The sequence below is a fragment of the Lutjanus erythropterus genome, chromosome 6 (assembly GCF_056507025.1).
Source record: "Lutjanus erythropterus isolate fLutEry1 chromosome 6, fLutEry1.hap2, whole genome shotgun sequence".
NCBI lineage: Eukaryota > Metazoa > Chordata > Actinopteri > Lutjaniformes > Lutjanidae > Lutjanus > Lutjanus erythropterus.
Genome location: NC_139322.1, coordinates 7,207,714 through 7,223,156, shown reverse-complemented (window position 1 = coordinate 7,223,156; position 15,443 = coordinate 7,207,714). Strand labels below are relative to the sequence as shown.

Below are 15,443 nucleotides of genomic sequence, written 5' to 3'. Positions count from 1 at the left end.
TTCATCAAACAATGCTCCTCCGCAACCTCTTTTTTTGGTTTTCCGCTCATAAAAAATGCCCGTCTTTGATATGTAAATATGGTGTGAGTGAATATGGGTTTTTTTTGGATGTGTCAATACCACAAAGCCACAGAGTGTTTTCCTGCTGAGCTCCACACTGAATATAAAGTGAAAGAATAAGTTAAGGTGGGTGTATAATGAAGAATAGCTGACCTTGACGCATGTGAGGAAACTTGTTCTTCTGTCTCTTGCTGGATGGGTTGGATTTATCAACATCATATAAGTGCTGCACCTGAATGAAATGACAGGCAGGTCTGTTAATGAAGTCAAAGATAAAAGACTAAATTAACCTTTCAACAGGAACACAGCAGGATTTGTTTCATGCAATCAATGTTATTTTCTGTACACCATCACACAAGACCTGACAATGATCATACTTTGTGTGGAAAACTAATGTCAAGGCCCAAAAATGAAGAATATTAGCAGATTTACTTTGCTGACAACAAATACATAAAACACCTAACCCTAAAAAAAGAAAAACAGCTATGGAGAAGCTTCACATTAAACTCAGGACAATATTTATTTTCTTTGCACCAGAATGTAAAATCTATTTTGCTAAATGGATACTTCAAATGTTTTTTTTGTTTTTGTTTTTTAAGTAGGGTTGTCCATAGTCAGTGTATTAGCTACAGTAGATGGCGGTAGGCCAAACCCCAGTTTGGATAAGCAGCAGGAGTATTGGCACAGAAGTTCAGCAATGTACTGCTGCAGACAGGGTCAGCAGCAAAACATATTTTAGTTTAAAAAAAAAAAATCAATATCATTCTAAGTGTGTAGTATATTTAGAAAATCTTCACCTCTTTACCTCCAGACAGCCTTTTCCATCACGACATTGCCGTCATGTGAGCCAAATCTTGCTCTCTCCAAAGCCACCAGACTCCTCTGGCAAAATCAGTGATTTTATCTTGCAGAACAAAGGAGTAGCTGGTCGACTGCTACAACTGTGTGCAACTATTGTGTGACTCTGGTGTTTTAATAGGATAGTTCGGAATGACTGTAGTCACACAATAACACGAATAAACTAAAATACTGAGGCAGCGGTAGACCAACATCTTCTGTGATCTGCAAGGTAAAATTGCTGTTTTTGCCTATGGAGTTTGGTTGGTTTGGAGAAAGCAATAATTTGCTTATATAATGGCAACTTTCTCTCAGAAATGACTGTCTTATGGCAAGGTAAAGTGGTGAAAATATTCTGAATATAGTGTACACTTAAGCTTATATTGCAGTGTACACTGTTTAGATTCCACGCCAGTGCTCCTGTTTGCTTCTGCAAACCGGGGGCGTGCCCACCGCCATCTGCTGCAAGCAATACACTGACTATGGATAAGTACCTCACACAACCCCATTTCAAAAGAAAAAACAAACTATCCCTTTAACAGGAGCACAGCAGGATTTTTAAATCATACAAAGATAACACATTTTGTTATTTACTGTAAGCCTTGTGAACTTATAATAATTATACTTTGCATAGAAATCTACTGTCTCAGCCCAGAGAGAGTGAAGAACATTAGCAGTTTTACTTTGCTTACAGCAAATATATAAAACACCTAATACTTAAAAAAACAGCAATGGAGCAGCTTCACATTAAACTCAGGCAAATATTTGTTTAAAGTCTATTTTGTAAGCATTGCTTTACGTTTATAAGACTCTGTCTACTAATCTGCAGCTTTGAATAACCTCCAAGATGATTAAAGTGACCCTGACTCAAATCTGTGTTGGGTAAATAAAGGATAACAGTGCTGACCTGGTTGCTGTGGATGGAGGACAAGTTCACACTCGTGTACCGTGTTTTGGGGTCGATGCTGTAACCAGCGTAGTTTTTGCTGGTGTTTTCTGGTGTGGTCTGAGACAGGACCTGGTAGATGCTTTCTCTGTGCATTTGTGAAGAAATGACAATAAAACTGAGTCATTTAGAGCCGAGCACAACCCAAAACCACACGTCAATCAATACATGAAGACACACAGTTTCACTGAAATGTAAAACAAAACTGACACAAATAAAGAAAGAGTGTGATGACGGCACTGGGTTTAATTATTCCTCAACCACACACAATTTTCACTTAAAGCGACAGTTCACCCCAAAATCAATAAAACATACTTCCTCTTCCCTGTGGTGCTTTTTATCCATCTAGATTGTTTTTGGTGTGAGTTGCTGTGTTCAGGACACATCAGCCGTAGATATTTCTGCCTTCTCTTCCTAATACTAATAATGGAACTAGATAGCACTCGGCTCATGGTGCTCAAAATGCCAAAAAAAATGATTAAAAAAATCCACACCAGTCTGTCTTTCCACAAATCATCAGCAGGTTAATCAAGCTAAGCCACATACATTCTTTCTAGAAGAAAGAATGTAGTTCCAGTACATTCTACTGCAGAAAAGTAGTTCCTAAACGAAACTGCTTGCAACAAGGTCTGCGGGTTATCTTGAGTGACCAGGTGATGATTTGAGATTGCTGTTGAGTTTTTTAAAGTATTTTTGGTGCTTTGAGCACCACAAGCCAGTGTAATTTAGTCCCATTATATCTGAAAGAAGGCAGACATCTTTACGCCTGATATTTTCTAAACTCTGCAACTCAAACCAAAACAATCTAGATGGATAAAACGGCACTACCAGTAAGAGGAAAAATATGTACTGTCCCTTTCACAGAAACAGAACCGCTCAAAATAATTGCTGTAAACAATTTTTTGGCATCATTTGGTATTAAATTAAGCTGCTGGTACACCCTCTTATTTTGAACTTTGTGAAAAAAGTTAATGTAGTTAATGTGGTTAAAAATAACTGGAGAGGTTCTCGAGACTTTATTTTGTAATCTCATGAGACTCACTACAATAGAAGGCTTCTTAGTGACTTTTCATGAAAGTCTCGTCTTCTAAATATCAGCATCTCACCATTGGCGCATTTTATCTACAAAACAGTGACTTCAGTCAGACACCAGAAGCCTAACTCTTTTATTCCTGTCACATCAAGGAATCATGCTGAAATATGCAATCAAATCTATGCAATCAAAACAACTTTGACTATAACTATCATCATACTAATTATCCCAGGATGTGAGGTGTTCCTGATGAGGAGATCCACAGGCATGATAATGAATTTTGGCACCAAATATTTGCTTTTTCTAAACTTTTAAAACCTTATTTTAGTTTCTCTAAAACCAAATTTCATACTAAAACTGTAGTAGCTGTGGTTTTCACTGTGTGTCTGGGAAACAGAACACATCCTCTGTCTGAAAAGTACAAGATAAGGGGTTAATTTATTTATCATTCTACAAGACAGGGTTTAAGAGCAAAATGCTAGTTGTAGACAAAATAAAGAAACATATAAACGGATGAATAAATAATAAGTCATAAAAATAAAATGTTGTTATGGTAGACTGTGGAAGATGAATTGAGGAGGAGTCTGAGGAAATAAGCTGCTCTATAGTCTGGTGATATGGGTGAACAGGCTGTGGGTGTGGTGGCTGTTCCACTTCACCATGTCATCGAATCAACAGTCAGTGATGCAGGTGGTGAGAAACACGGCAGGAAGTGAAACAACAGGAAGCAGTGGCATCATGAACTCTGGTTTGTTTTGCATGATAATGGTCATGATGCAAAGATGAAATGTGATTGTCTGCATCGTGTGCTGCTGTTGTGAAGCCTCACCGCTCAGCCAGGACCTTCAGATGTGGGACCCCCATGCCCCAGCTCCTCACCATCCACGCTGTGTCGAAAGCAGCTAGAAACCCACGGGCGATGCCTGTACCCAGAGGCCAGAAAGGCTGCAGAGAAAAGCACATAAGTAGCTCATTAAAGTAATCTCACAATTAAAGATAAGTGGAGCAGACACATCTCAAACAGTGAGTGATTATCACACAAAGAACAATGACACTTACTAAGACTCAGGGTACAGAGAAGAAAAAACAACCGCCCAGTTTTTCAAACTTTACACAAGAGCTTATCAGTCATCATCTTTATGTACACAAAAGTTAGAGTCCACAGTCACGCCATATGGTGCTTTAAGCTAAATGCTAACATCAGAATGTACACATGCTCACAGAGACAGTGCTAACACACTGATATTCAACAAATTATAATCTACTATAAAATACTGAACACTTAACATGTGATTTATTTATCAAAACAAGACCAAGCAGGTCTGTGAGACTCCACACTGAGGTGCTTCAAGCTAAATGCCAGTGTCAGCATGCTAGCATGCTCACAATCACAATGTTAAACAGGCAAAATATTTACCATGGATGCATTCCAGTACCCATACTACAATGCTATTTTGTTTGTTAGAAAAAGATTTAGTGTGTCCCAATCAAGGCTGCGCAATCATATTGCGATTATTTTGCCTGAGGAAGATTTGTAGGCCAGGGCATATTTGCAGCACTAGAGTACTTTGCCATAAAGCTGTTTTGTCTGTTCTCAAAAATTGTAGCTTCTGCTGTTTTGGATAATTGTGCAGTGCCAGTACATAGTATTTCAAATGCAGTGTGCCAGAAATACCAGGATGTCCAACTGCATCAGGTTCCATTTTGCAGAATGCAAGACAGTATCCATTTCTGGCTATTCAGATCCACAATCCTTTGTGCAGTGTGAGATATGTAACATCAACAGAGCCATCTGGAAAGCGCAGACAGATGACTGCTCATAATCTGCATTCCAAATTACATACTTTTTTTTTACCTCAAGTTTCAGAGCAATATTATGTTGTATGTCCAAAATTTATGCATACTGCATGTAACAGTATGGAAGGGCAGCTGCAGTACGTACTAAAATTAATAGCTACAGTTCACCTTCTTAGTTTAGCATATTAGCATGCTAACATTTACTAATTAGTACTTGACAAAGTGCAACTAGGGATGATTGAAATGCAATTAGTTTAGCAGATATTTGATCATATAATTCAAAGTATTAGATACATTAAAATCTTGATCTGATAATGACAATAGTCAAAAACACAAATCGCCAAGATATTACAACGTATCCTGAAGGACACATGAATGTCTATGTCAGTCTATTAGGGCTGCAACTGACCCTTTTAATTATGGATTAATCTGCCGATTTTCTTGATTAATCAATTAGTTGCTTGGTTCATAAAATGTCATAAACTGGTGAAAAAATGTCGATCATTCTATCTCAAAGCCTAAGGACACGTCCTTAATTGTCTTGTTTTTTCAGTTTACCGTCATGGAAGAGTAAACGACCAGGAAATAGTTACTGATCAATTTTAAAAGCCAATAATAATCTATTAACAATCTATTAAAAAGTTGTCAAGACATTTCACTTGAAATGATGTCAACCTCATGATAGTGCAGAAAAAGTCGATGGATCACATAATTTATTACATAAACTGACATCAATTTATCTGGATAAGTGAAAATTTTGACCTGCTGGTGGAGCTACGTGAAAAGTCAGAGATTCATTCTCTGATGACCATGAATGATTGTTCCATTCATACACTGAAGTGGTGGACTGACTGACCAGCATCACTGTTCCTGCTAGTGTGGTTGAAAGTGTGAACCAGGAGAAAATTGCTCCAGATTACTTTAAGTGTTGCCTCCTACCTCCACCAGGCAATCTCCAACAAGTGCCATCAACAGCTTCTTCCCCCTCCTCTCCCTGACCAGAGAGGCATTCTCAGCACGGTGCATGCAGGTGAAATCGAACATCGCCACATCTGGCTGGCCCGCGTGGTTCTGAGCGAACTGGAGGTCAGGCAGTTTTCCACCTGTGGAGAAGTAGGCGGCATCATGGGCGTAGAGACGCAACGCCTCTTGATCCACGTTCGCAGAAGCCAGCAGCTCCTCTGCATCGCTGTAGTCCTGCAGAGACAGAGTGAGAGGTGCGATGTGATGAGTCACGGTACCTTTTCTGATTCTGAGTGACAAGTCTTACACTTGGTTTACTGCTTCAGCTAAAGGTCCAGGCTGCAGAGAAAGACGAGATGATGGGCAGTTTATCTCTTCAGGAGCGTCCCTGTTTCATCCATCTGGTTTGCTTCTTTTTCTTTACTGGCCAGAGAGACGCAGCTGGTGCCAATAAGAATCACACTTTTTCTTGGTAATGGATGTGTTGTTGTTCTCACCTGTTTAATGACCCCCTTCTTCAGCAAGCTCTTCTTCTTGGCAGTCATGACAAAGTAGTGGGTGTCGTCTTTGTAGTAGACAATATTCTCCAGATCAATACCTGGAATGGAAAATGGAGAGAGAGCATGGTGGGCAAACAGAGAGACAGACAAGTGTAGGAGAGTGGGAGAACCAGGAAGACTGACACCCAGAACATCTTCTATTTGAGAGGGAGATATTTTTATATTACTAGCTTGTTTGCTTTTCTGCCGGTTTCACTGGAGGGTGGGGGAGCAGGTGGAGGCACAGGGAGGTCAGAGAGAATTTTAAAGTTATTCAAGTGGGTGCAATAAAGGTGGCACATAATGGGCCTCATGCAAGAACCGCTTGGTTTGTAGGAGGGATTTAGGAGAAAGTGCCACATCCAAAATGTATTCTTTAAGGACTTATATAAATCAAATATATGTAATTTGTAAAATGTTTTGTTTTTCTTTAATTTTAATTTCTAAACTTGCTCTGTGCCAGAAAACACCCTTGTCCCAGAAAAATTCACAGGTGCAAAGAATCTAAAAATGTGTTAAAAGTCTTCAAAATCTAAAACTAACAATACCTGATAACAGTGTAACAAGTGTAAAAATATGCTTTTATAATCATCTTTGTTTAAAAATAGATTTTTTATGAAACCCTGAGTGACCCTTGTGTCACTTCCTGGTTTAAGGTTCAAAAAAGGCAGGAATACTGCTCAAGCATTGGTAAGATTTCTATTTTTTGACAAATTCATTAAATGATATTGCTGTCAGATGTGTCTCAACCGTAACATGTGACCTCTGTAGCCCTTCTAGATTACAGTTAAATAAGAATTATGGTTTAAAAATATGTATTTTAATTAAGAGGAACCTTAGCAACTTCAAAAAATAAAATGGCTACTACAACTATGTTGTGAAATGAAAAATGGAAGATTTTGCCAACTGCTTAAGATGTTGACTCGTGCACGTCCAGGGGAACATCCTCTGTTACAACATCATCTATGACTATTATGACATCTATTTGTTCATCTCTGTGAACAAAGGAGGACCTCCCCTTGACCTCCTCCTCCCGTTGCAGTTATTGAATCGATCACCTTGCTTTGGCAAGACTTTTTTCTCTTAAGGCATTTTCATATTGAACTATTTCTTCTTTATTTCAGTGACAGTAGGAGCCTCAGGTAAAACATCATTAACAGCACTTGTTTTTTTTTCATTTATGGATCTCTACAAGCAGGATTTCAAACTCCAAACTCATAAAGTTTGTCTTTTTACTCTTTCATGGATGCAAGGATACAAGTCTCATGCAAGCGCACTCAAATACATACAGGTGGATCATTTGAAGTTACGAGCATTTGTTAAGTCTGATCTGGCATGTTTGTACGAGCCCATCATATGAAAAAAGAAAAGAGAAATTTAAGACAAGAATAAGAAAATGTTCTTGCGTGAGGCCCAATGCTCCTGTAAGGTTTGTTCAAAATCAAGATGCAGTACGTGCAGAGAAGGTCAGCAAGGAGGGGTGGATTTCATCATGCTGTCACAGGAAATTAACTGAGGATTGGAACAAAGATTAACAGCCCTCCTGCTCTTTTCACACATTGAACCCGACCTGACAGTGAGCGTGTGAACATTCATTTCATGCCTTCAGGGTTGCGTTCAGTGAGGCACAACAGAAGAATAATAAAATGAAAATAAAAGCACTCGTGTTCTTATTAGAAATGTTACAGTTCAGTGACTCTGCTAACTTAGTGCAAACTGTGGCACAAAATAAATTAATCTGAAGCAACGCATTTCCTGCTTTTTTACTGACATAGAGCAGACAAATAAAAACTGTCATCTTCTGCCCATTTGATTTTGACTGCAGAGTCATACCAGTCTCAGTGAGCAGGTCTTGGAAGAACTTCTGGTTGTAGATTCGTGCCACACCGCTGATCTCAGCTACCTGGGCCTCAGCAGCCGTGTGTCTGTTGATGAAGTTGGCTGTGATGCCGATAGCCAGCTTTCCTCTCAGCTCCTTGTGCTTAAAACCTGAGAGATTGGGAAAGGAGAAAAGAGGAAACTGGGCTGATGAGAACTCACTTATTGAATATGGCTGGCAGAGGAAGTTTGTGTTTTGTGGCTACACGACTGCATGTGTAACAACCATGCCTTGCAAAATTTCTGTGCCCCCTTTTGCAACAGTGAGAACAGAAGTGATTCAAGAGTACATCATGTGTGTTTTTCTCACCATCAGGGACAAACCTGCCTCCTCCAGCAGAGATGAAGACGTCAAACTGGAAGGCTGAAGCAGGATGAGACGCAGGCTGCAGCTTCGCCATCCAACCTGTCAGAAACACATAATGACTGCGCTACATACGGCTGCTTCATATTGTTGGTTCATGAGAACAACAACTGATGATGTACCCAGAAACACTAATGAGAAGAGTGATTGCTGGCTGGGAGATGTAAATACCGTTTTCTCCGGAGGGCTCAATCAAGCCCTGAAACTCCACTCCGGTGTGCACCTCCACCCCGAGGAGCAGTGACACTTTCAACAGAATCAGCTGCAGCTGACGGATGCCTGAAAAAATACATGTATATTTCACTGGAAGTGTGGGTATGACAGAAAGATACTAAATATACAGTCAGTGTAAGCACACAGGAAGTTAAAGGCAGCTAGGGCAACTGATTTTCATTACTGATTAAAAATGCTCGTCATAATTTCCCAGAGCACACTGGGATGTTTTCAATTTGCTGGCTTTATCTGAACAACAGTCAGAGTAAAGAGATAAGCAGCAAGTCTCACATGTGAGGGGCTATTTTAGTTGATATCTGACCTAAGTTTTTGAAGTGTGTGTTTGGTGCCCTCAAAGAAGCGTTCCATCATGATTTTCCCAAAGACACCAAGCTGGGGTGAGTAAGTAAATCCATTTATTGCAAATTGGCAACACCAATTTACCACAACATACCAGACAGTTTGGAAAAAAAAAAAGATGAAATTCGATGCAGCAGAGCCAGAGAGATTGTCTTTCTTTATTATGTGCATTATTCTTCCTCATGCCTACATAACAATACAATGCAACCACCAACCCAACAGTTTGATTGGAGATTTGGGTCTTTTATACCAAATCTGATCTGATCTGGCCGTGCTGATCAAATACAGATGAAGACTCCGTTACTACATTGCCTATTTCTCACCTCGGATGTTTTCAGAATCATATTTTAGCATTCTGCTCAGCTGTATACAAGAAAGATCAACCAGGTGGGCAGTAAATGTGTAGCAGAAATCAGTCAAAATTAGAAAATACAATAAAACTGTGCATCTATAGCTAAAAGTGAAAATTAGTGAAGTTGCCCTTTAAGTGTATCACAATTATCCTTCATCATAAAACCTATGGAATTCAAAAAGTATGGAATATCAGATGCACTAAGGCTCCGAAAGCCCTGTTTCATGAAGATTTGGAGTCCTGTAATGGCCCTTTTAATGCAATAAGATTATTAAATCCATTTCATACTCTCTCAAACTATTTACGTGCACTCCATCAGACGCCAACATGCATATATTAAAACAAAATAATATCGTAGATTTATTTTCTGTTCATGACTGAATCGATTACTCAGCTAATCATTCCAGCACTAATGGGAGCATGTCTAAACAACACCAGAGCTGGTTCACAGCAAAGGTCCATTAAGCGCAGTCATTAGTCACTCACTGATGTGATCCAGAGACCCAGAACAGAATTTCCCATAGAACTTCTTGGCTCCGAGCCCGCGGAGGTCATAAATGGTGAAGGGCCACAGGTGGAGAACATTGTTCCTGGAGAAAGAGTCTCTCTTCTCTACCACGACCACCTGAGCCCCCAGCAGGGCCAGTTCAATGGCCGTCCGCAGCCCACATGGTCCACACCCCAACACCAGACACTAAGAGAGAGGAGGAGGAAATTAGACAAACAGCTCACATGCATGATGTGATGCCAAACAAAGGATGAGGAAGTCAGGCAAAAATGAAATGTTTTTAAGCCCTTATATAGGGCAATCTGTGCAAAGTTAATGAAGAGATGTGATGGACCAGGTTTCATTAAAAGCAAAGTGAAATGAAAATGCCTTTTTAATCATTTTTGATCACATCCTTGGTCATACTGTGCACCTATTTAAGAATATATGCAAAAAAACAAGACAAATTGTGTCCCAAAATGTTTGATGTTATAAATATGGTTATATTCATGTATTTTAAATATTAACAACAGTAAAATGGGATTGTGAAGGACTGTACCACTTCTCATTTTAAATATTTATACTTAAATTTGTCATATAAATAGGGGTTTCAGAGTTTCAAAAGTAGGAAAAAATTGTTGCACATTCCTGCTCCACATGCATTTCTCTTTTATTCAGGCCTTTCTTCAGGATCAAAAGTCATAGTTTCCAGTGTTTTTGAAAGAAAAAACATTAAGATCACAGGGTGATACAATGTGCACAAATGCACCTGTTCAGTAGTGGGTGAAATTATGTAGCAAAGAAATTAAGAATTAATTCACACGGCTTAAGAGAGTTATTTATTTAATTTACTTTCCGACAAGCTGGCATGACATGATTGGTACCAATGGATGACTTAGTCCATCTAGTTTCACATAATACCAGTATATTTACTCTAAAGCTGATCCTGCTACAGCCTAAGAAAGATGAACAGATGAAACTGCATGGTGGAGATATAAAAGGAAAGGAACTGAACATAATTCAAAACCAGTTTATGTCCAATTATCAGTACAGAAAAAAAGATAATCACTGGTTGCCAGTACCTTGTTTCTGGTGCAGGCTTTTCCTTGCTGGTAATCCGCGTGAGATGCTCTTTTGTCGAGCTTGGTCCACAGGGCTTTGGCCTTCCAGTAGTTCAGCCTCTCCTTTAACTTGGTGTAAAAGCTCCTGAAATCCTTGGGATTGAGGCCCAGTTGCCTGCAGAGCTCAGCAAAGTGATGCTTCACATCCTTACAAGTCTGAGCTTGGACAAAGAGGTCAAATGTAGCATGTGAAGGGTTGACGGGGTCCTGGCTCGCCATGCTGGAGGATGATGGTCGACCCCGGTCCTTTGTTCACTGGGTTTGCTGGTTAACTGAAGAAGAGGAGGTTAAATCATGTTGTTAGAGCTTCCTACCTGGAAACAACTGAGCTCCTGTGGGGAGAGGTTTACTGCAAATGATCAAAGGGTTACAAAGTCCTTGTTGTTTTCATTTATAGAGGTGGTCAAGTCTTAAGAGTCTTCTCCCCTCTGAGCCGGGGGACGTTTCCTCCTCATGTTCACCTAATTATAGTCTAATGTTCACGACTTTTCCATCACCTGGTCGGCTGAGTCATTACTAACTTCCTCAATGTGATCTTTTCTTTTCTTTACGACTGTTCTGCACTGAACAACCCGCCCACAGCTGATGTGTCATTCTCTCTCTCTCTCTCTCTCTCTCACTCTCACACACTCACACACACACACACACACACACACACACACACACACACACACACACACACACACACAGCCTCAGGACATGTGTCAGTCAGTGGTTTCTATACGTAAGAGTACAGTGACTAAAACACATAATGAGAATATAATGTTTTCCATATGCTTAGACTGGGCCAACTGTTGTGCATCACCTGAGCTTAAAAAGAAAAACTAAATATAACCATGAATTATTTTAACTAACACAGGTAAGGCTGCAACTGATGACTATTTTCACAATCTACTGCAGCTCCAGGAGATGTTTTCAAATGTCTTTCTTTGACTAACCAATAGGTTCAAAGCCCAAAGATATAAAAGTTAATGTAATGCAAGTAGGGATGGGGCAATTAATTAGTGGCTGAAAATGGGAAATTTATATTATTAGTCATTATTCAGATAATGAAATTAAACCAATAAAAATTGGCTATATCAATATCTTCTTTGACTGATGATGCCAAAGCATTTAATTTGAATTACATGGCAAAATGCTTCATAAAGGTGTGCATAAACTACAGGTTACATGAACTTATTTTATAAGTACAAAAAAAAAGGAAAGTATCGGATAGCTTATCGTATCGGCTGCGAGAAGCAGTAAATTATCAGTTATTGGTTTTGTTGGGAAATAAAAATCCATATGCACGTCCCTAAATGTAAGACAGAAATACAGCAAAAAGTCCCACTGATTAAAAAAATAGTTGCAGATCAGTTTCCTGTATCTCGACTAATCAAGGCAGCTCTTAACACAAGTGTTTGGGTTGGGTATGCCTGCAACTATCAAGCTGGACCAGAAGAATTTTGTAAAATTACAGTGAAAGTTGATGAACAGATAATTTAATTAATGAGACGTGGGAGTAATGTTGATGGTACAGCAGCTTTTCTAGAACAATGTCTGTCACGTAACATTAGACGCTTCTCACTACAGGGCTTGACAGGCTGCCATCAGAAACAATTTAGAGAAACCGGCTACCAATTCTTGGCCTTGGACCGCCATCAATGGCAACCAACTATATATTCTATAAGGTTTTATTTAGGCTTTTATTATGTTTACTTCTTATTGACACGTTATGCAGTTTTCTCATTGGTGTCTAAAAGTTTTTATTTATTTTATTTTTTTACTCAGCAACATTGTAAATGAGGTCTCTACCTCGAAGACTTATTTCATGAACTTAGCCGCTTCCACCCCCTGGTGCACACAATATGTTGCCACAACCTACATGATCAATAATTACTGATACCAACCTATATCAAACTTCAATATTGAGATAGATTTTTCAGCTATATCGCCCAGGCCAAGCTTTTACAGCTGGGACCAGAACCAGTCAATGATGCACGTGTGTTGGTGCTTTTAATCACGTGCACACAGGCATCTTAAACAGGCTTTAAAGACAACGGTAAACCAAATGAAGCTGAAACTAATGTGTCAACTTCACAAACAAATGTGCAAATTGACTCAACTAATAGAGAATCGGAGGAATCTGAACAAAAGAAAAATCAAAAATGAATGCTGTTAAGTCTCAGGAGGTTAAATATCAGGGCGAGGTTGGGCTGGATGAAAAATTAAACCGCAAAGCACGTACAGCACTCACCTCAAGGCAGCACATACAGAACTGTGGGCAACTGTAATAAAGCTTTCAAACCTTCTTTTATGTCACATTTTCGTTATTAAGCTGATGTGTAACTGTGCAGTGTCTTAGTTGCTCAAAAGATAAGGTGACAAAAATGGCAACCACATTATCAGTATCACTTACCAAAAGCTGATGCCTAATTTCCTGCCTGCAACCACTTCTAAAAGTTAGCGCTGAGCCCTGCGTTATTAGAAACCTTTGGTTTAAAATATGAGCTCACAACTCATGATCTATTGTATGTATTGTATTTGTCAACATTTACTTAAGGTGGGTTATTTTTCAAAAACTAGCAGCACCACAGGCAACATGCTAATCTTTTATGTAAATGTCGTATTCATACAATAGGAGTATTGTTTAAAGCACTACAGTACAAAATCTCCAACATGTAAAAACTGTTCTAACAGTAACAGCAAGTTGTGGCTGACATTTCCTGTAACTAACATGCATGCATCACTTCCTGATGATAACATTAACCTCACAAAAGCTCCCCTCCCCTCTGCTGCTAATTCTGCAGCCCCCGGCGTCTACCTCAGTCTATAATTACAGTCACACACCACTACAGCATGTGTGAGCAGGACTGTGCATGTGTGTGAACCTGATAGAAACTGCATTTAAACTGCTGGTGAGACAAACATTCCTCCCTTACATGTGTTTAACTCTGATCATCTGTAGATATTAACAGGAAAAGCATGTCATGGTGGCACGGTCTTTGAGCAGCCATGGCAAGAAGCTAAAAATCCTTTTTATTGCATTACTGCCTCTTTATTGCATGTGATTCCAGTCACTCAACAATAAATCCTACAATAAATCCAAAGGCAAACAGATCTGCAGGTGTTTGATATGCCTCCATAGAGACACAAAGAAAACTGACCTAATAAAGAGGCTTTATAACCCAGCTTTGATGCAACCAATATTTCTCATTTTTTACAGGATAATTATATTTAAAATAATTCTCTGTTTCTATATTCATTAATGCATTGTGGATACTACAGGAGCAATAGGCCTCCTGAAAGGTCCCGTGTAGATTAAACTTTGGTCTGAAATGATTAATCGAGACTGCGTCAGCGAAAGTCTCATCACAGACTGCAAAATGGAGCCAGTGTTTCTTCCAGAGGCTAAAAAAAAAGCATTTACCAAGAATTAAAATGGCCCGTAAAGACGAGACAACCTGTCAAAACTAAAAATAACTCAGAGGATCATCTTGGATCTTTTATCTAATTCCCAAGGAGGCTGCTGTATTTATACTCCTTGCTTGAAAGACGCACAGCAGCATTAGAACAAAACACAAAAGCACAAACTAGTTTCTCATGGTTAAAATCCCCTTTTGTGATGCCTCTAAATATAAGCTGAGGGCGGTCATGCTGCATGAAGTGTCATCTGTGGCAAAGATACAGTAGGCATGCACACACACACACACACACACACACACACACACACAGAGTCCCAGTCATCTGACTTGTGTTAAGCAATTTCTAAGGAAAAGGCAAGTTATAGCAGGAATGCCATGGACAAGATCAGTCAGAAGCAACCAGGATTCAAAAGTGAATTGACCTGATTTTCCTCTGAGCCATGTGGATTGGATTGGATTGACCCACCTTATTACATGTGTAAGCCCTGCGCAGTGTGTCTGGCAGCGCCGTGTGTATCAGGATGTTGGATCAAACACTGATCTCCAGCCTGGCGGGTTTTTTTGGAAGAGGGAAGGAAAAACAGAAGGGAGAATCAGAGGGATAGAGAGAAAAAGGTGTGATATTCTGAACTTATCTGTCTCCAGCAGACATGCACGGTTGGCACTGGGATATTAAAGCATACAATACCTTCCAAGTGTAAGAGCTCAGTATGATAGGAGGCTGATAAATGAGGAGGAAGGTGTGGCACTGGTGATGTGCCAAAGCAGGTTGCCTTCACAACATGTTACCAAGTGAGAGCAGCCAGATTTAAAAGAACACGCAAAGGCTGTGAGAGCTGACCAAGGAAACTAAAGGTAGTGTGGTAAATGATATTCACTCACATAGCAACTATTTAGATTATTTAACATGTATGTACAAAGAAAATATGACCTTAAATAGAGCTATATGACACCACAAAGTCATTCATTCTTGTATTTTACAGTGTAAGAGAGCCAGAAATAATAGTGAATGTCAGCAGAGAGCAGCAGACGACAAAACCCACCGACAAACTTTTATCAGGTAAACTCACAAAATAACAGCAGACAGTT

At 39.5% G+C, this 15,443-nt stretch overlaps 1 protein-coding gene across 1 annotated transcript in view; it reads right to left on the bottom strand.

Annotated features, from left to right (window-relative positions):
- mical1 (microtubule associated monooxygenase, calponin and LIM domain containing 1) overlaps positions 1–11,475 on the bottom strand; it is a 30,235-nt gene extending 18,760 nt beyond the window's left edge. The window contains exons 1-10 of the mRNA XM_084720381.1: positions 10,912–11,475; positions 9,829–10,036; positions 8,589–8,696; positions 8,364–8,459; positions 8,009–8,164; positions 6,134–6,234; positions 5,613–5,870; positions 3,706–3,821; positions 1,805–1,931; positions 214–292 (exon numbers count right to left, since the gene is read on the bottom strand). Of these exons, the coding sequence (XP_084576507.1) occupies positions 214–292; positions 1,805–1,931; positions 3,706–3,821; positions 5,613–5,870; positions 6,134–6,234; positions 8,009–8,164; positions 8,364–8,459; positions 8,589–8,696; positions 9,829–10,036; positions 10,912–11,169 (1,507 nt within the window). The 5' untranslated portion in view covers positions 11,170–11,475. The remainder of the gene's footprint in view (positions 1–213; positions 293–1,804; positions 1,932–3,705; positions 3,822–5,612; positions 5,871–6,133; positions 6,235–8,008; positions 8,165–8,363; positions 8,460–8,588; positions 8,697–9,828; positions 10,037–10,911) is intronic.
- Positions 11,476–15,443: the final 3,968 nt, after the last annotated feature.